At 46.4% G+C, this 19,265-nt stretch overlaps 1 protein-coding gene across 10 annotated transcripts in view; it reads left to right on the top strand.

The window, feature by feature from the left end:
• Positions 1 to 593: 593 nt before the first annotated feature.
• The window catches only part of BCL11A (BCL11 transcription factor A), a 100,655-nt gene continuing 81,983 nt past the window's right edge, over positions 594 to 19,265 (top strand). For 3 of the 10 annotated variants that reach the window (XM_070429270.1, XM_070429264.1, XM_070429263.1), the window contains exons 1-2: positions 1,517 to 2,014; positions 8,923 to 9,252. In XM_070429270.1, the coding sequence (XP_070285371.1) occupies positions 1,828 to 2,014; positions 8,923 to 9,252 (517 nt within the window). In that variant the 5' untranslated portion in view covers positions 1,517 to 1,827. Of the gene's footprint in view, positions 660 to 1,159; positions 1,366 to 1,513; positions 2,015 to 8,922; positions 9,253 to 19,265 lie in introns of those variants that run through there. The other 7 variants (XM_070429268.1, XM_070429267.1, XM_070429265.1 and 4 more) reach the window with 7 other exon arrangements.

Below are 19,265 nucleotides of genomic sequence, written 5' to 3'. Positions count from 1 at the left end.
GGGGACTTTGTAGGCACGTTTCCGAATAAACTTTCCAATCGCAGGGGGTGCTGTTGCTGTACATTTTACGTAAAAACTGAAAGTATCCCACGCCAGAGTGAAGCCCGCTTTTTGACAGCGGTAGCGTGTGTGTGTGTGTGTGTGTGTACGCGCGCGCGCGCGCGGGTGGATTAAAGAGACAGGGGTTTATTTCCAACAGGTCTTCCCTAGTTTCCTGGGAACGTCTGCAGAAAGGCCAGAGGGGGAGATGCGGGCTCCGGGGTGGGCGGCTGGGCGTGGGGAGCGCGGCGCTGACCCGGGGCGGTCACCCCACCACCATGGCATCCCCGCTGCTCCAGAGAGCCAGTCGCTCTCTCCATTCCCTATTTTCTCTCCCCGGGTAACAGCACAGGAATAGTTGTGCTCTGTCCGTAAGAAACATTTTCTTTTCATTCTTCTGTGCTTATGCAGTGGCTCCGGATTGGGAGGGGGTGTGTCCATCCTTGGGACCCGGTTCCGGGACCTCCCGCGGCGCCAGAGGCACGTTCCCAGGGATTGGAACTCCCAGGACTGCCCATGCTTTGTCCTCTGGCCCGTGGCCGCTCGGAGAGGTGGACGCCTCGGCGCCTCCGTCGCCCCGGGTCCCGGCGCTCCCCTCCGGGGGCCGAAACGTGCCCCGAGTTTGTACACGTTTTTATTTCTCGGCTTCTCTCTCTTTCCGCGACCCTTGGGCGCCTCTACTCCGTGCTTCTAGTTGCATCCAGACCCAATCGTTTGTCGGGGCGCTCAGTACCCCGGACCCCCGGCTCGGCCTTGGGGGCGCCCTCCCGCCTCTCCGGCTCGGGCCTGCACCACCTCCCACGCCCTGGCCCCCTCTCTCCCCGCCGCCGGGAGGCCCCCGCGCTGCCCTTCCGGACCTGCCACCCTCCAAACTTGGGCTGGACTCCGCTTCGCCACGCGCTCCCTTCTGCCTCCCCTCGCCCGCTGCGTTGGAGGCTTAGCTCTCAACTTGGGGTGATTTCTCTTTGCTAGCTATCCTCTCCTTGGGCAAAGTTTCCCGAGCGCAGCCGCGGGCTCAGGGCTTTCACTTCAGCCGCCGGCGGCCGCACACGGGGAGCAGGCGCGGCGGCGGCAGAGAGGGGAAGTGGGTGTGCGCACGGAGGAGGGTGTCCGGGAGCAACTCTACCTGGCTTCCCTCCGCCCGCGCGTCTCAGGCCCCGGGCAGCAGCCTCCCCGTACACTCCAGCGGAAAAGAAATCTTTCATTTTGGGGTGCACGTGCGGCGTGGGGGAAGGAGCACGTCTTGCTCCCCCCCAACCCCTATCCCCTCCGCCCCTTTCTTCTCCCCCAGCCGCGCCGCTGTTTCGGCGCTCGTTGCGGCCACTGGTGAGCCCGCGGCCCCAGCGCCCCCTCCCCTCCGCCTGCCCCTCCCCCGGGGGCCGCGTCTGGCGTCTGCAGAGCCCCCCGCCCCGCACCTCCCCCGCCCCGCACTGGCCATTGGCTTGTCCTGGTCTCTTTTTCATGTCCAGCCCCTGATGTGTGTCCATTGGTGTGAGCTTCCCCTTCCCTCCTCCCCTTCTCTCCTGCTCGCCCTGCCCATGTTTTGTGTGTCTCTGTCCATCCAGACTCCTGACGTTCAAGTTCGCAGGGACGTCACGTCCGCACTTGAACTTGCAGCTCAGGGGGGCTTTTGCCATTTTTTTCATCTCTCTCTCTCCCTCTCTCTCCCTCTATCTCTCCTCTCTCTCTCTCTCTCTTTTTTTTTTTGCTTAAAAAAAAAAGCCATGACGGCTCTCCCACAATTCATCTTCCCTGCGCCATCTTTGTATTATTTCTAATTTATTTTGGATGTCAAAAGGCACTGATGAAGATATTTTCTCTGGAGTCTCCTTTCTAACCCGGCTCTCCCGATGTGAACCGAGCCGTCGTCCGCCCGCCGCCGCCGCCGCCGCCGCCCGCCCGCCCGCCCCGCAGCCCACCATGTCTCGCCGCAAGCAAGGCAAACCCCAGCACTTAAGCAAACGGGAATTCTCGCGTAAGTAACCCAATAATAGTAATAATAATTATTAATAATCACGAGAGCGCGCAGGACGAGAAGTAAGAGCGAGAGGCAGATAGGGGTGTGTGCATGCATTTAAAAATTTTTTCACCAGAAAAACCTCCGAGAGTCGGATAAAAGAGATTAAAGGGAGGAGAAAAACCCCATTCCATCCCGAACCGTAGCCGTATGTACTTTCGGGACAGCACGCACCTTTTTATTTTATTTAATTGCACAAAAATTTGACTCCTCCTCTTTCCTGCTTTCCGCTGCTTTATTTCGCTTTTCGAAAAGGAATGCAATGATTTCTCCTTCAATTTTGCAAAATAATGAACAATGCTATATGTATGGATGCGAACAACTCTCCGGCAAACCTAGGGGAGGGAACTGGAAGGGAAAGGGGGGTTGCTTCCACTCATCTAAGGAGGGAAAACGGGGGGTGGGGGGGCGGTGTGATAGGGAATCCAAGCCTAAAAAACAATTCCCAGGGAGAAAATAGGTGAGAGACTGGCCTTCGGACATCAGCGCGCTCGCGGTAAAGTGTGCAAAGGGAGAAAAGTAGTCACCTACAATAGTGAGAAAGTGGGGTTGTGGGAGGGGGCCCCCGGCTCTCCGGAGTCTGCGGAGTGTGGAGAGGGGCCGCGGCGGCAGGGAGAGCCGGGCGACCCGGAGGGACCGGAGTCGCGGTCCGCGCTGCCGCCTTTTGTTCCGGCCCGAGGTGGGTGTTTGTCCCGCTGCCTTTTGTGCCGGATCCTCGCGCTCGCCCTCTCGCGCCGCCGCCGCCGCGGCAGGGCAGGAGCGAGGGCCGGGGGCGAGCTGCGGAGGGAGGGAGAGCGCCCGGGCCGCCGCCGACTCGGTTGCGGACGCCCGCCCCTCCCGGCCTCACCTCAGTGGCGGCGAGAAGACGAGCAAAATAAAATTTAGTTAAAAATGAGATAAAACAAGGCAAGAGAATGCAACATTTCTTGCCTCCAAATCGAGAAGCCGAACGCTCCGCCGGCCGTTTTCTGCAACGCTCTCCTCCTCTTTGACACCCCCCGCCCCAACCCCCCGGCAAAAATCTCACACTCTTTAAATAAAGGGGAAAAATTTACCATGACCTCTTCCCCCAAACCCCTTTAGTTGCAAACTTAGAGCGCTAGCGGCACGGAGAGGGAGCGAGGAACTCCCTCCTCTTACTATTTTTTGGAAGATTTTCAAAAAAAGTGGAAGTGGATTTTGATTGGGAAAAATCTCGTGTCTGAATGTTTACAAGCACCGCGTGTGCGGGAGCCTCCTGCCAACAAACAGACAGAGGACCGAGCGCGGCGCGGCAGCCTGGGAGCAGGCGGCGGCGGCGGCCCGGCCTCGCCGGGGCCTCGCCGAGCCTCGCCGCGCCCCCGCCCTGCCCGGGATCGCCCACCCGGCTCCCGGCGCCCGCCCGCCGGCACTGCGGCAGGCCGCACCGAGACTCCGCGCCGGCGGGGTCCACAGCCCCGTCTCGCCCCCGGCACAATACTCAGACCGCCTCCTGGCCAACTCGACTTCGAAATCGGCTGGGGAGAAACTCGGCTTTGCAAAGCATTTTTTTATTTTGCAAAGCAACTGAAAAAGCGCGTTCTGCCTCCCCCTTCCCCGCCCCCTGCGTCTCTTGTCCACAGCTCTGGACAGCGGGGAGGTCACCACGTGCTTTCCCTGTCCCCCTCCCGCCCGGTCTGGCCACCGGCCCCCCTGCCCCCCGAGCACTGACTAGCCAGGTAGGGGTGGGTGGGTGTGGGGAGGTCGACAAGGGGTAGTATATTTGAGTATGCGTTCTGGGAGTACTGCATCCCAGGACTTTGCGCACCCCACCCTGGAGTTCTTGCCCTCTACCCCCGGCCTGGCTCGGTGGGGATGGGGGATGGTGGTGGTGGCCCTTGTGAGCCCCCATAAGGGGTGGGTGGGTGGCTCGCTCCTGGCTAGCTGAGTGCGTCTGGAGAGGCTGGGGTGGGCACTTAGGAAAGTTTGTCAGTGAGGGAAAGAAAGGCGTGAGAGGGCCCACACCCTTTCCCCCCCTCAGTCACCACCCTTATTTTAATTTTTGATGCAATTTTAAAGGACCATCTATACCCAATTCTGTATTTTTTAAAGGGGGGGGGGCGGTGCGCACAGAGAATTGAATTTTTCACTGGGCCCTGGAACTTGTCACATACAGTTTGGAAGCTCCCCCGCCCCGGCACGTTGCGGGGCCCTCCCTCTCCCCACCCCCGCGCATCCCTCCCTCGCCGCTCTCCCCCCGCCCCCCACTCCCCCGGCTGCGCCGGATGCGGAGCAGACGCGGCGCGCGGCGGTGTGAAGTTACAGTCCGGCCAGGTACCGGCGGGAAAGCAGGGCAGTGTTCGTAGGAGTCGGGAAAGCCGGGCCCTTCGGAAGGATGCACTGGGGGCTCCGAGGACGGACTGAGACCTGCAGTCCTCGCCGCACCCCCCAACCCCCATCCCGGGTCCATCTCGGGGTACTCCTGGCTGGGTGGGTTAGCCCCCCTCTCCACTCGTTCCAGTGCGGGCTTTAGGGTTACGAGACCAGCTTGGAGGGGGTGCGGGGGTCGCTCCTTTTACTGGGTGCGAAGAGGGGGCGGGAGTCTTTCGGATCTTCAGGACCCCCCCCCCCCCCCCCCCATCCTTTGCTTCTTGGGCTGAACGAGAGCCTTTCGGTCGCTAGGAGGCAGAACAAGATCAAGAAAGCTCAGCGAACTTGAACCTGTACCAGAGCCTCCCCCACCCCCTGCTCTCCGTTTCTCTGCCGGGGAGGGAAGAGCTTTGCGAGGGTGGGGGTGGGGGAAACGGACGGTTAGGCAGAATTCCATTTCTCCCCCCCATCACCCCTTATGTCTTTGTTCTTCATTTTGACTTTAAAAAGGCTTCAGGCCAGGGCTGCGGAGAAAGCACCCCAGTGCGTCGACATCCCCGGGCACCGAGAGCCGAGCGGGGTGCAGTTCTCGTTTTCGGGGAGGGCAACGTTGGTAGGGAGGAGAGGGGAGTGCGCGCTCCGGCTTCGCGGCAGGGCCCAAGGGTGGGATCGGGCAAGTTTGTACTTGGTCTCCAGGTTCACTTCTTCCACCCTCACCCCCCGCTCCAAGCACGGACCGCTGCGGCCACCGCGGGCTTGCAGAGCGGCTCTGCAGCCCGACCCCCGGCTCCCCCGCCTCCTGCCGCTCTCGCTTAGGAGCCCGAAATCACAACAATAGTAATAGTTATCATCATAATGATGCGGGCAAGCAGCGTCATTAATAATGAATAACCGCAGCCGCCGCCGCGCTGCGCGCACCGGTGCCGGAATTGCAGGAGAAAATGCATTTGCTGAGATCCCCCCAAAGTCAAGTGTGAGTCTTTGGACACAAAATGAATTTGTGGAGCCGCGCTGGAGGTGTGTGCGGTGTTGCGGAGACTGCACCAGGTTAACCACCCGAGATTTTTAAGCCTCACGTGCCTTTTCTTCCAACTGGCTGGCCCGGGGAATCTTGTCTTCCGGCGGGGCGTGGAGGCGGCAGTCAGGGCCCCTGGCTGCCCGCCGCCTCCCGGCCCCCGGCCCCCGGCCCCCGGCCCCATGGCCCCGCCGCCGCCGCCGCTGCACGTGTTCGCTGCGAGCGCGGCCGGAACCTGCAGCCAGCCTGCTGCTCGCTTTGTGCCTCAGAGTCCCTGCACCCAACTTCACTTTCTGCACCGGCCGCCCCCGCGGGCCCCCTGCCCCGGGTCTGTCGCCCCTGCCTTCGCTTTTGTTTCTTTGCTTTTCCTCTCGGCATTTCAGTCTCGGTTTGCTTCCTTACCCTGTTAAGACAATCAAAGGGAAGGACTTGGAAAGCAAACTTGAAGGCAGATCTCTTCTCCCCTCCCCCTCCCCAGCAGCCCTAGTTTCCCTCGCTCATTCCCTATATTTCTTCTAAGGCTTTTTTTTAAATTTAAATTTATTCCTTTGCAACAGCAGAAAGAGGAAAGATCTCTCAGTCAGCCGCTGGGGCATTGAGACGTTTCAATCTGTCTTGCTGTTTGAACGCAGAAGCATTTTATTTTCTATTTCTTTCTCTTGTAGAGAATTCGCGCTAATTATTATGATTATTTGCCCACTCCCTTCCACTTCAATCCTGGACTCCCCGCTTTGTAGCCAGAGCTTAGGCCGGAGCTCAGAAAGGATGGTATTGTGGGGGCGAAGGAGGATGGAGTTGAATTGAAGGAGGGGGTAAAATGGCTGAGGTTAGGAATATTTTTAGGGAAAGGGGAATTTGCATTAAAATACAGAGAAATTATCTGATGCCCAGAAAGGAAATGTTGATTGCCACTGAGAAAAGATGTCAATGCAAATCAGTAGACTACACCAAGAGAATTGTATTTTCATATTTTCTTTGTGCCCCACTCCGTCTGATTTTTAATAATATAGCAGCAATAATAAGAACACGTATTGGTATTTTTCTGAACATCACTAGCAAATGTTTTGCAGGGAGCCTGATGTTAAACATTATTTCATACATTAGGATATAATTCTTGTTAATTAGCAATAATTTACGTTAAGAGCATAGAAAATGTTGAGGTTACAGGTTTTATATCTGTACATTTGATCATCTTGTTATTTTCAAGAACTTTGCCTCCTATAAAATTAATTAGGTGAAATGTGGAGGTGTAATCAGCAACCTCTGAATTACCACTTCATTTCCTGGTTTTGATTGTAAATCAGTTCAGTCACTACATTCAGAAGACTTTAACCAAGTCTGTTTTGTACCGCATTACCTTTAACTATTTGCTACCTAGGAGAATATTTCCATTTACTACTAAATATTTCTGCTTTCAGAAATGTGTCAGGCCTTGGGAACAGAAAGAGAATCTTAACAGTGGAGTTAAAAAAAAAAAAAGTGTTGTTGTTGTTTTTTGTGTGTGTTTTTTGCCAAGGGTCTATGTACTACTAACTTTAATAAAATAAAATATTTTTCCTGAATCTTTCTTTAGTCTGTAAACCTCAGAACTTGTAGTCAACGCTGAAAAACAACAACAACAAAAACCCCACATTTGTCCATGTGTACTTAAAATCCTGAATTCAAATAGCAGAGATCTGGGACAATGACTTCTCTATTCAGTTTCTCACTTGGTCAAAATGAAAGCAAATGTAGGAGAAAAATGACACAGAGGCATAATGCATAAGCACTTCCGTCTGTCTCTTTTTATTTGAGAAGTATTCATGTGTATTTTGTATTTATACTTTGGTCAGTATGTTGGGCAAAGAAACATAAGTGTTCACCTCGCTGCCTTTATTAGTAGGAATATAACCTTCATATTCCTGTGATGACCTTATGTTAAATTAGGAGGAGTACCAGAGGCTAGAAATTATGACATGTCCTACTTGAGCACAGGTGCAGCTAGGCAGGGCTCTCTCAATATTATTTCACCCAGCACATCTGGGAGTTACTCCAGATCTTCCCCCTCAATATTCAGCCTGGGTAGGGTTGAAATAAATTTAACCTGAGTTCACTGGATTTTTGCACTTTATCAAAATCTGTTCCAATATTCTACACTCAAATTAAAATCTATTTTTTGATTCTCTGTGGCTTTAAGTTCATTAAATGTGAAATTGGCAGCTTGCTAAAGAAGGTCAGACTGATTAACTGTTTAAGACTTGTACATTTTCTGCTTCAGTTTTATTAACTGGCAGCATCCTGGAAGTGTTTTGTATTTTATGATTTTTTTTTTAATGGCGTAAGCATAAGGTTTCAGAAGCAGAGACTTACCAACTCTCTTTTCCCCTTTGGAAGGTTAAACAGTAATAGAAACTGTTCCAATAGATGCTGGAGTGTTTTGGTGCAAAGTGTTTTTTAAAAAAAGGAAACAGGAATAAAAGACGTATCCACCTTGTTATACCATCGCTGGTGATTATGTGTGCAGAAATAGTCCCATAATGAAGCGTTTTAGAGCTCATTCAGAAAATTAGTCAACTTTGACAACATGAGGCAAAGTATTTCAAGTCTAAAGAAAAAGGGCTTCTCAGCCTTGTTCTGAAATGTGGCGTTTGCTTGACCATTCTGATTTTTATGTGATGGAGGCCACCAAGTACAAACATGTTTTAGGATATTTTAGGCTTTCTTTCTTCAGAATGAAAAATGACTAATTGGCTTATTTTCTTAAGTACTCAAAAGTATCCCATTTAGCTAATGTGTCTGAGAAGAATTGCCAGTGAATTTGGTATTTCTTTGATTTTGTGGCACTGCTGAGCGTGAGATCAGGAAGGTTTTTGGCAGAGTGAATGATGCTGCGTTATGATTATTATTTAGATCCGTTTCACAGGTGAATGCAGTCGTTTTCTTATTATGGTGGTGTAAATGTGGCACATTTTCTGTGTGATGTAGTAGCTTTCTAATTTATGAAGCTATGTCTCTGTATAATTTAGGAGTATATACATTCACACACAAAGGGTGTGTGTTTTTATTCACCTCTCCTTTTATTCTTTGAAACAATAGACAACTTAGTATGTAGGGGGAAAAAAAAAGAAACTTGGTTTCAATCTGTGTTTTTACAGTTTTTTTTTTGGGGGGGCGGAGGGATAGTTATTTAAGCTTTCTTTATGTCCCCTGCCTTAACTTTATTTAATAGTCACATTCTTCCCAAACTCACAAACCAGACACATTTGTAGTGTGTGTGTATTTCTGGAGTTTTCCAAGTTAGATTTTAAACGTATGATGATTTCTTTAAATATATGATGACTTGCCTCATTGATAAATTTGCTTTCTTGCTGACCATCTCCACAGCTTTGTACATTTTCGGTGTTCACATTTTCTGGGATTTATAAGGAAGAGCCTAGAAATACTTTACATAATGTGGTGGGATGGGATGGGGTTGATAATGTATTTCTGCCTTTTCTCTCCTTCTGGCCCTCTAATAATTGTGCTTTTGTTTCTCCAACCACAGCCGAACCTCTTGAAGCCATTCTTACAGATGATGAACCAGACCACGGCCCTTTGGGAGCTCCAGAAGGGGACCATGACCTCCTCACGTGTGGGCAGTGCCAGATGAACTTCCCATTGGGGGACATTCTTATTTTTATCGAGCACAAACGGAAACAATGCAATGGCAGCCTCTGCTTAGAAAAAGCTGTGGATAAGCCACCTTCCCCTTCACCAATCGAGATGAAAAAAGCATCCAATCCTGTGGAGGTTGGCATCCAGGTCACGCCAGAGGATGACGATTGTTTATCAACGTCATCTAGAGGAATTTGCCCCAAACAGGAACACATAGCAGGTAAATGAGAAGCAAGGAGAAAAGCTGTTTGCATGTTTTCTTTTCATTTTCAGAGGCGCTGTAGCCAAGCACTGAGGAGTGGTGGAGTGCTTTCTGTATTTCTCCATGTGACTGTCCATGACAGCCTGTAATGTTAAAATAATCATTCCAATTGCTGACATCCAGGACACGATATAAAAATAAATATTTTCCACTCCACTGAGTCAGATGTAGGTGGAATCGGTACACACACCTGATACCCTCTCTCTGGATCTACTGATTCTGAATTTCTTTCCTTCTTTTCTTCCCTTCTCATTTTTAAGTGTTGAATCTTACTACACTTAGCTCAGTTTCCAGCGTCCCTTTCTAGCCTGGGGGAACAAGTCAGAGACAATGTGGCCATGTAGGCATCCGTAGTTGGGCCAGTGACCTGTTTGAGTCAGAACACCTGGTCAGACCTCCCAGGGCTGCAGTTGGTTCTCAGGGCCTCCACGAAGTGGGCTGGGCTGACAGGCATTTTTGGAGGGGGTGGAAAGAGTTAACTGAGCTTCAGGGCTAGCCTTGGATCCATATTGGCTGTCAGCCCGTATGGGGCTGTAATTAAACACAGCCCCGTGGTGGGATGACACCGTGACCTTGACTTTAAGATGCCATTTTCGACTGGCCAGGCCAGAGTAGAGAGGGCAGTTGCTGAAGCGCACAGACATGCTTACTCGAAAAGTTTAAGGGCATGTTGGAAATTTCAAAAGGTTGGTTTGACAGGAACGGCTGCTCCCTGCAGCCTGCCTCCTCAGCTAAATGATAAATGCTTCTCTGTGCTCTCTCTTGTCTCTGATGTGGTTTTGACAGATGTATCTTGATTTTGTTTGTGGTTTACACAACCGCATGTCACCCTTACAAATGTCCAGTCCAGACTTCCACTGTTTGTGCTGTAACACAATATAAAAATTCTCTCAGAAAAATAGGCACAATACATTCAACAGCTCTCCTTCCTTTGGTTAATTTTAGCAGAGAGGTAACTAGGTGTGTGGGTTTCTCAGCAGCTCAAGGGAAAAGGAATTAACTGCTAGCAGAGGGACTTACATCCCTACTCTAAGAGATAAACACAACACTGTATAGTGGCCCTTAAAGCATTTGTGTGAAACAACAGTGATTTAACACATAAGACAAACTGAATGCAGATTCTGTGGTGACAAAAATGGCTTGCCTGTCGGTGGATCACTTGTCTCTGTTTTCCCCTGTCCCCTCCCCCAAAGATAAGAGATTTGTTCAGTTTTAGGAAAGATAGTGCATATAATCAATTGATTCACTGTAACTGGTCTCTCTGACCTAGTTTGACCACAAAGTTGAACTATAGTAGGTCAGTGGTCCAGAGGGGATTAAATGTCATATTATTTCTTCTCTCCCCCTCTGGAATTTGGTCATTAAAATCAAACGTGGCATTTCTTTCTTTCTTTCTTTTTAAATGCGTCCTGCAATAGTATTCAGATACTTTTCCTTCAGTGAAATGAGAAATCTGCTCCCAGAGAGGCTGCATTTACAAAATATTTTTCTCGAATCCACAACATTGAGCTTATGTGACGGGTAGGTTAAGATTCTATCCCCCGCGGGGGCTTCCCCCCCACCCCCCAGTAGGATACAGCAATGACCATTTCCATGTGCTGTCTTGTGACTGGAAGGAAAATGAACAGAAGTGTAAGGCATGATTAATGAAGCAAGAGCAAGCGGAAGGGGATTTGTCATCTTCGGAGATCCAAAGCCTTTCTAAATCACCAAATATGGAGTAACACTTGCGTGATGTAACATCGTATTTACATATTGAGCTGCCCGTTTAAAAGACAAAACACAGTGTCTGTCAAGCAAGAATTAAAACCACACTTCTTACTGAGGTCCCAGATAGGTTACTCAGTCTCAGATTAACCAGCTCGAAAATTCTGTGCTTCTGTACTTGGAGGAGGACTCTGAAAGCTGGGCCCTGCAGTAAAGGCTTTTTGCTGTTATAGTTGTGAATCTATGCAGGGAAAGAAAAGATATGTTCCTTAACTCTCTGGTTGTTGTGAAGATTTTATTATTATTTTTTCCAAGAAGTAGTACAATAACAGAGCCCAGAGAAGCCAAAAAAAGGGCAAGTTTAAAATATATTTTATAGGTCCAATATGAAATAATTTCACTGAGATGATGGGTGCACAAGTGCTTCGACCCAGGTGAGGTAAACCTTGCATGCACGAATAATTACAAAGCCTTGATTCCATTTCATTGTGTTTAATCACCTGTTCCCACCCTGGAATTGGCTGAACATAAATAGCATGGTCACATCTCAAAGCGAGATGTCAGTAGCTAGCATCACGACTTCTCATAATTCACAGTAATGAATTAAGAGTTTCCTATGGTGAAATTAACATTCTACTATTGCACATAAATTAAGATGCCCTGGCCCTCAGGTGCCTCTGAAGCGAAGTTCTGGAAGACAGCTGTGTACTCCCAGCCCATTTCTCTCAAGCACGTCTTCACAATTCCAAGTCTGCTTCTCTTTTTATGGCGAGGAAGGAAACAATAAGAGTAATCATTCAGTAGATATTTGAATCGTGTCACAAAAATAAAGGAGAAGCAACGCTCTGTATTGGGAAAGAGATGTATTGATGAATCTCTGGAAGAATATGTTTGGCAACCACATAAAAGGTAGTCATTTAAGTGCGCCGTGTAGGAAAGGCTTTATTAAAGTGATGTAAGTTGGATTTGAGCTCACTGTGTGCTCTGGGCCATTTTATAGGCAGGAAGCAGGAATAAAACAGCGACAGATCTTCCTGAGATAAATAAAGCTTAAAATTCAGGGCTTTCAAATAGGAGAATAAGATAGAGTTCTTTAAATCTTCAGTAAAATGATATTCATTTTGACTGTACATAGGCCTCTCAAAGCTGAGTATATTTTTAGAAAGGATAATTTTTACCTGGTGAATTGATGGGTATGTGCCCAGCACTTCACCCATGTACACGTCTTACCTACACACATATACATTGATCAGGTTGCTTTTTTCACTTTATTCAAATAGTCAAAATATTGTGTGACTGTGATTCACTGAGACCATTGAAATGGTGTTAATGTAACTGGAAATGAGCAGGTTATACTGTGTGGGGCCCAGTTCATCAGTTTGTGTGTCAAATATCCACCATCAGATATCAGCAGCCTTTGACTGGCAGCCAGGGCTCTTAATAGGGGGGTTGGTTTTGTTTTCTAGTCTCGTATTTTATGATGGGGAAATATTAATTGGAGATTAGTGAATGTAAAACTGCTGTTCAGTTATAGAAAAGGCCAAAAAATATTATCCTACATATCAGATTTGAGGTTTTGGTTTGTTGCACATAGAAATCTTTAAATTAGGATTGGGCTATCGTAAACATAGTTTTTTTTTTCTTTGAGAGAGAATGGGATACAATATGACAAATCCTACAAAATTTAGTAAAGTCTACTACTATTGATACGTAACATTTATTTTCCTCCTTACAATCATGAAGAGAGACACTTAAATCAGGGTATGTAACAATTATTTGCCTACACTTCATATCTAGATAATACTATGTAAGACAGATACCCTAATGAAGGGAGAACTACTCATTCAGAACAGAAATACATTAGCACGTTACTTAAAGGTAAATCAAGTAGAACATGCTCATGCTTTTCAGAATTTAGAAAATCAACTTGCCTTTTCTCTTTGTGCCCAATGCCAGCTCAGACTGAACTGGAGGATGTACTTGTATACTTTACAGTGTAATTGTAAATGAGACTATAAATGATGGTATCGTATTACGACTCCTTATTTTTTCATTTTTCTTTATTTGCGTGATTCTGAATAAAAAACCACTGACTGCTGAAGTGAATTTTTAGTAGTATGGCAGCTAAACAACAACAACCCCCAATATACTGATGAACATTTTATTTACCTTCAGAATCCACAGACTAGAGAATATTGTTTCCTATTAAATACCTAGGATTTTCCCTGGGAGCCTATGTTTGTGAGGCCACTACCCAAAGACTCATGTTCATGAGCCTGGGAGCCCTACATACAAGCTGTATTTGTAAATAAGACAGAGAAAGGTTGTGAACTGGCAGCTTGGATGTTTTGTCAAAGTGCAATGTCAGAGAAACTCTAAGACAAATTGTAAATAGAACTGTCACAGTGATTGCATGATTGAGCCGCAGAAGTGTCTTACAATTGTTGGCATTGTCAGAGGACTTTTGAAAGCTTAATTAAACACAGTGGCCCACATGGCTGCTAAATTTACTTCGGAAAGCCAAAAAGGAAAAAAAAAAAGAAAAGAAAAAGACAAATCTAAAAGGTGGAAGAGCCCAAAGATCCTAAGTTGTGCAGACAGTTTCCTTTCGGTGACACAGAAAAGATCCATTGTGCATTTTCCTAGTTGTCTTTTATAAATAATAGTTTTGAGAATAGGGCCACGTGATATGAAGATCCTCCTGTGTGTGATGTGGCGATTGTGTGAGTTTTTCTGTCTCCTGCTGTTCCAGACAGTTAATGTAAAAATGGCCTTTTATTGGAAACACAAATATGTATTCACTTCTAGAACAGGAGCAGAGGGAAAAAGTTTCCCTCCCATTCTCTGTGTTTATTCTCTGAAAGCTTAAGAAAACAGTGCTGTAATTTCTTAAATCACCCCATTCCTTGTTGTGTTTCAAGTTGTGAGTTTTACTTTAAAGGATCTGAAATCTGTTTTGCACACCTTTTCTCCTGGTGAATGTGGCATTTAATTGTGGAGCTGCCCATGGGCTGGAAAAATGCAAGTGGGTGTAGAAACGTGCAGGCAATGTCAGGACAGCAAACCCTGAGCTCAGGGAAGAGGCGAGTTGGATGCATATTAATGGCACATTTTAGAGTCCTGGAAAATCATTAATTTCACACTGCAGCGTCAATGTCGTTTGACTGATGTGGGAGGACTGCATTGGAGTATACAGCAAACATGCAAATCCTAGGGAAGCATTTTTCAGAATCTCGTGATTTCTTAGTGAAAATGTTTAATAAAGGAGAACAGATGAATGGTGGCTTCCCACATTAGTCTGGGAGAAGGAAGAAAGTTTGTCTTTCCTTTGGGGGAAAATCTGAAATTTAACCGAAGGAGCACAGCTAGGGAGATGCAACGAGACTGTGTCATTCAATGTTAATTTAATCTACTTGGGTTGGTCCGTTCATTCCCTTTATTGCACAAAGAAATCATTTGACAAAATTTACCCCAAGCCCAAGTCTGTTTTTACAGACAGTAGTACCAGCTTTGTGCAATAAAAAGCACTTAGCATCAAGCTGGACCCAGCCTGGCACCTTGCCACTTTTTTAGCAAGAGATTTAATCACCAAGGATCTTTAGTACCTTTCTGCTTGTTCAGATTTCATTTGGGTCATGGTTATGTCAGCAGTGTTGTTATTACAAGGATTAAAAAAAATTTTTTTTTTTAAACTTAGTGCCCATTTTGAATATTATCTTAAATCAAGCAGGTTTTTATTTTATGTGTCAATTTAGAGGACATTAATAAAGTTCATAAAATATGTTCAGACTATAATAATTGAATGGGTAATGACCAGTATTTTTTATTTGTAATACAAATAGAAAATTGGCCATTGTATCCCTCCCTCCTCTGTTCTTTGCTCCTACCCAGGTAAATCAGCATCCTTCAGCTGCTTCCCCTTTACTTCCAGGGTATAGAGCTCTGGCCAATATCAGTAAATTTACCTTTGTAATTTGCCATGTAGTTTTTACAACAATGACCTAATTAATTTGAGCATGAACCATATTATTGCTACTAGAGTCATTTTCTGTCACAAACTTAATTTCCAGGAAATGTAACCTGACGAATAAGAATGCTTTAGCTCTCCACATGTGCTCCTGGAGACCAGAGGCAGATTTAAAATAATAATAAAAAAAAATGCCAGCATTATTAAAGCCAGTATGCTTGATGCCAAACTCAATTTGAAGCCAGTAAACATCAGACTGTATTTCTAATCAGTTTTAGACTGTAACGTAGTCCATATTGGGTTCACTGGAATTTGTCGTCCTGCTTTTTTACTGGCCAGCTGCACTCCCCATGCATTTTTAAGACATTTCAGCAAAGGCTTTTGCTGTTCTTTGCAGGGTTCGTAACTGGGGGTCTATTTCTGAGCTCATTCGTCATTCTGCGATGGCATTGAGTTCGGTTGGCAAGGGAAGGATTTGAGGCATGGGGGGTGGTGAGGTCACTCCTGACCCCAGCAGGGAATAGGTGAGCTTCATTTGCCTTTACAATAGGCACACAGTGACTGCACCTTGGAGGAGCTCTCAGGTGCCGCTCAGATGGGCGCATGTAAATGCCCTGTCAGATGCGGAGCCGGAATATTAATGCTTCTCCCACCACCGCACCATAATAAAGCTGTACACAGCCAGCTTAATATGCAGCTAGCCTGGGGAATTGTGTAAACTTAGATAGCCCAGTGTGAAAGACAGCGATGTAAAAATGCTCGATATGCCACAGTTCCCATTCTGGTTCTTTGATCTATAGCAAAATGAAAACATCATCCTTTCCTCCTCCTGGAGTTGTCTCCCCAACTCTGCCACCTCCCCATCCACCATCAGAATTTTTTTTTTTGCATGTGCTGGTATGGAGAAATGTGACATAATTTGTTTCATATGGTTAATTACAGGCGTTTGAATATTTAAAATTTTAAATAGCCACAGTTCCAGCTTCTCCTGCTAAAAGTATGTGATTTGAACAAAGGGTGTACAGTGTAAATATTTGTGGTGATTTGCAGCACCCCTCTTACTCCATTAAACACACAAACGCACACGCACATACAGACATTCAGTTTAAATTTAGTGCTGTCTTGAAGGACTTCTGTACCTTCATTTGTATTATTATTATTATTTTTTAACCGACTCTCAATTGGAACTCCATTAAAATATTTTACCATTATTTTTGAGTCCACTGTTGCTTGAGGTTTTAAAGAGGATTTTTATAATGTGTTCATTTAACAGAATCAACAGCTGTCAGAACCAGTTGTGGTAAATCCACAAAACATACAAAGAAAAATACACACGTTTCCTGAAACAAAACACTTGGAAAAATAAGCTGCCAGGAACTGGCGAATGAGAAGTGTGCAGACAGGGAACCGCAGTGTTTCATCTCTGGGTTCACCCTAGAGACGGATCGGAGCGGATCTGATGCAATGCCGCTGGAAGCTTTACCTGAACAGGTTGCTGCTCTGAGCCAGGGCGCTGAGTACAAGGACTAGGCTCGCTCCCTCTGCTGCTCTCCTCTTTCCTTGTTGATCTCTTTGGAAAGATAAAATACCAAGTTCTTAGAGTGTTCAACCGCAAATCATATCCACTAAAGGTGAGATGATCAGGTTTAAACTTCCTGTAAAAGAGGTGAGAAAGCACCTTGCACACCCTTTGCTAGATAGGGTTGGCAGCCTGTGACCAGATTGAATTGGGCAGCCAGGGAATTCCCAGTGGGAACCTGGAGCAGGCATGTTGATGAAGGGGATACCTGGGGACCTTTGGTCACTCACAATGAGTTTCTGTTTGTATCTTCACTCTTGTTAGCACTGGCAATGAACAATTACACCTACAATTTGATCTTAGTTTTAGATAGAGGTGAGTCCACTGATTAAAAAATCCCATTAAAATGAAGAATGGAATTATTGTGAAACCTGCAAAGGTGCTTTTGAAAAGAACACAGGTGCTGTGGTGCACCCCACCCCCCCTTTCTATTTTCTGTTTGAACTTTCTAAAAAACACAAGGAAGCCTTCTGCTAATGCATCAGGGCATTTAAATTTATATTCATCAGTTGTTCATTTTCTTGATATGTAATGATGCATAAAAGAGCTGCAAAAAAAATCACATCTGTTAATTTTTAGGGAAATAAGGTGTAGCTTGGATTCTTACCTTAGCTGGAGCACAAAGCCCTACATGTCATGCCTGATCTTTTTTACATTTTAAATATGGAGTTTCTATTTGGGCCCCCCCCCAAAAAAATCTGAAGCATTTCCCTTTACCCACTCAGGGGATACCATGACTTCATGATTTATTTACATTTAAGGAGCAGCTCACAATGAGACATTTGCTCCTCATTTTGGCCCCCCACCCCAAATCTTTGACTTCACAGTTAGAACAATACATTAACCAATGTTAAATTTAAAGCTCATGATTTTCTGCTACTCCATCTCGTCCTAAGATTAAAACAATTTTTTTTCTTTTACATTTAAGAGTGAACATTGGCTACTGAAGAATGATTTAAAGGCTGAGAAAAAATTTTAATAATAAATCGTAACCTTCTCATGTTATGTTTTTGTTATGTTAAGGGGAAAAATCAATAAGGAAAAATTTAATTCTGATAAAGATACTCTTGGATCTTTGAAAACAACTGCTGTCCTTTTAACTAAAACATTTGAGCAGCTTCAAAGACTATGTATTTCTTCTGATCTTGGAGCTGTGTGACTGGTAGCAAGGAAGAAAAAAAAAATCTTATTCTACATACAAGTGGATTGCTTAACAAGTCTGCACAGACACATACTTGTTTGTACAATAGAGATAAAAATTCCTGTATAAAAATAATTCAGCTGCTGACAGCAGGCATTGTTGTTGGACCTGTCTTTTGTGCTTGTCCCAGCTCTGGGCCCTCTCCCCCCCCTAATCTGCTTGGGGCAGCTTGCTGCCTGCAGGCTCCTGACCAGAAGTTAATTGCTATATATTAAATATATAGGTATTGTATCTGAAGAGGCCTATCTCCAGCCTTCCTATATGCATCACACTCTACTCTCTGATGTGACTGCGGCATTGCCAGCAAGGGGGGTGGCAGGCAAACACTCTAATAGGGGAAACGACTTGAAGGCAGTTAAGGGAAATTTTGCCTTCAAGTCCCATTTGCTCTGCAGTGTAGCATCGGTTTCTAAACTTTTGTTTTTAATCTAATTCTGATTTACTCTGTCACATCCCATATCAACCCTCATTGAACTCTACTCATGTAGAGGAACATTAGTGTCAAACGGATTTGGTCAGGACTGTGGACCTGTGGCTCATACAGATGGTTGTGGATGCAGGTTACATGCAGCTCTGCATCCTATTCTTCCTAATAAATGTTAAAAGGTGGCACGTTTCTGAGCAGGGCCCATGGAAAAGAGAGTCAAGGAATCAGGGATAGTACCTGAGGTTTTTCTCCCTTTTCCCTCCGACTCTTTCCCTCTTCCTGGATAGACTTACATTTCGGGTAAGATCAGCTCAAGGAAGACATCTGAGCCTGGAGGCAGGGGGCGGCAGGGGGTGAGGGGTGGCAGAGAGAAGTTACTGGAATATTTTCAATAGGGGTTCAAACACAGTCACCAAAGCAGAGAGCCCTTTGGGTCCAGCAGTGGAGCAGTGAGCTCGGGCACGTGGTTCTTTCAAAGCTGTTATTCCCAGTCTGACTTGCACACTCACAGAGACAGGACTTTCACATACACTTTAGTGCTTTCACCTGCCTTGGGTGTTTGGGATGGGGGAAGAGGAGACCTTCCGGGGGAATTCTATCACTAGAATTGCTGAAATGTCATGAGATCAGTAAGGCGTGACGTAGCATTCAAGGGGTGAGTTAGATTCTTCTCCAGACCGGCCCTTGGGAAGCATGAACATTCAAATTCCCATGACACTCTCTAATAACTGGGGTGGGCGGGACGGTGGTGGTGGGTGGACACACAACTTTCTGAATGTCAGCTGATGTCTGCATGACCCGTTCCTCTTGGATTAAAAGCTGCCAGGGCAGGATGGGGGAACCCCCAGGAAGATAAATATCCCACGACAGGATTTTCACTCTTCGGAAGCAAACCAGATCTCGCTCCCCTGCCTGCCTCCTATGCTCTCTCCTTTCTTGCTCTTTTCCCTTTGGAAGCAGAAACTTCTAAAGTGAATGCCACTCCACGCCGATGAAAAAGCTGTTTTTGTACCATAGTGGATGTTTACACAGGAGACTCAACTTGAGGGGGAAAAGGCTTTCGGGGAGGGCGGTGGGACTCGTGTTAATC

Source organism: Myotis yumanensis, unplaced genomic scaffold (assembly GCF_028538775.1).
Source record: "Myotis yumanensis isolate MYYU_CA2020_CCGP unplaced genomic scaffold, mMyoYum1.0.hap1 SCAF_11, whole genome shotgun sequence".
Classification (NCBI taxonomy): domain Eukaryota; kingdom Metazoa; phylum Chordata; class Mammalia; order Chiroptera; family Vespertilionidae; genus Myotis; species Myotis yumanensis.
Note: the sequence above shows the minus strand (reverse complement) of the source record. Positions and strands in the feature narration are given on the sequence as shown.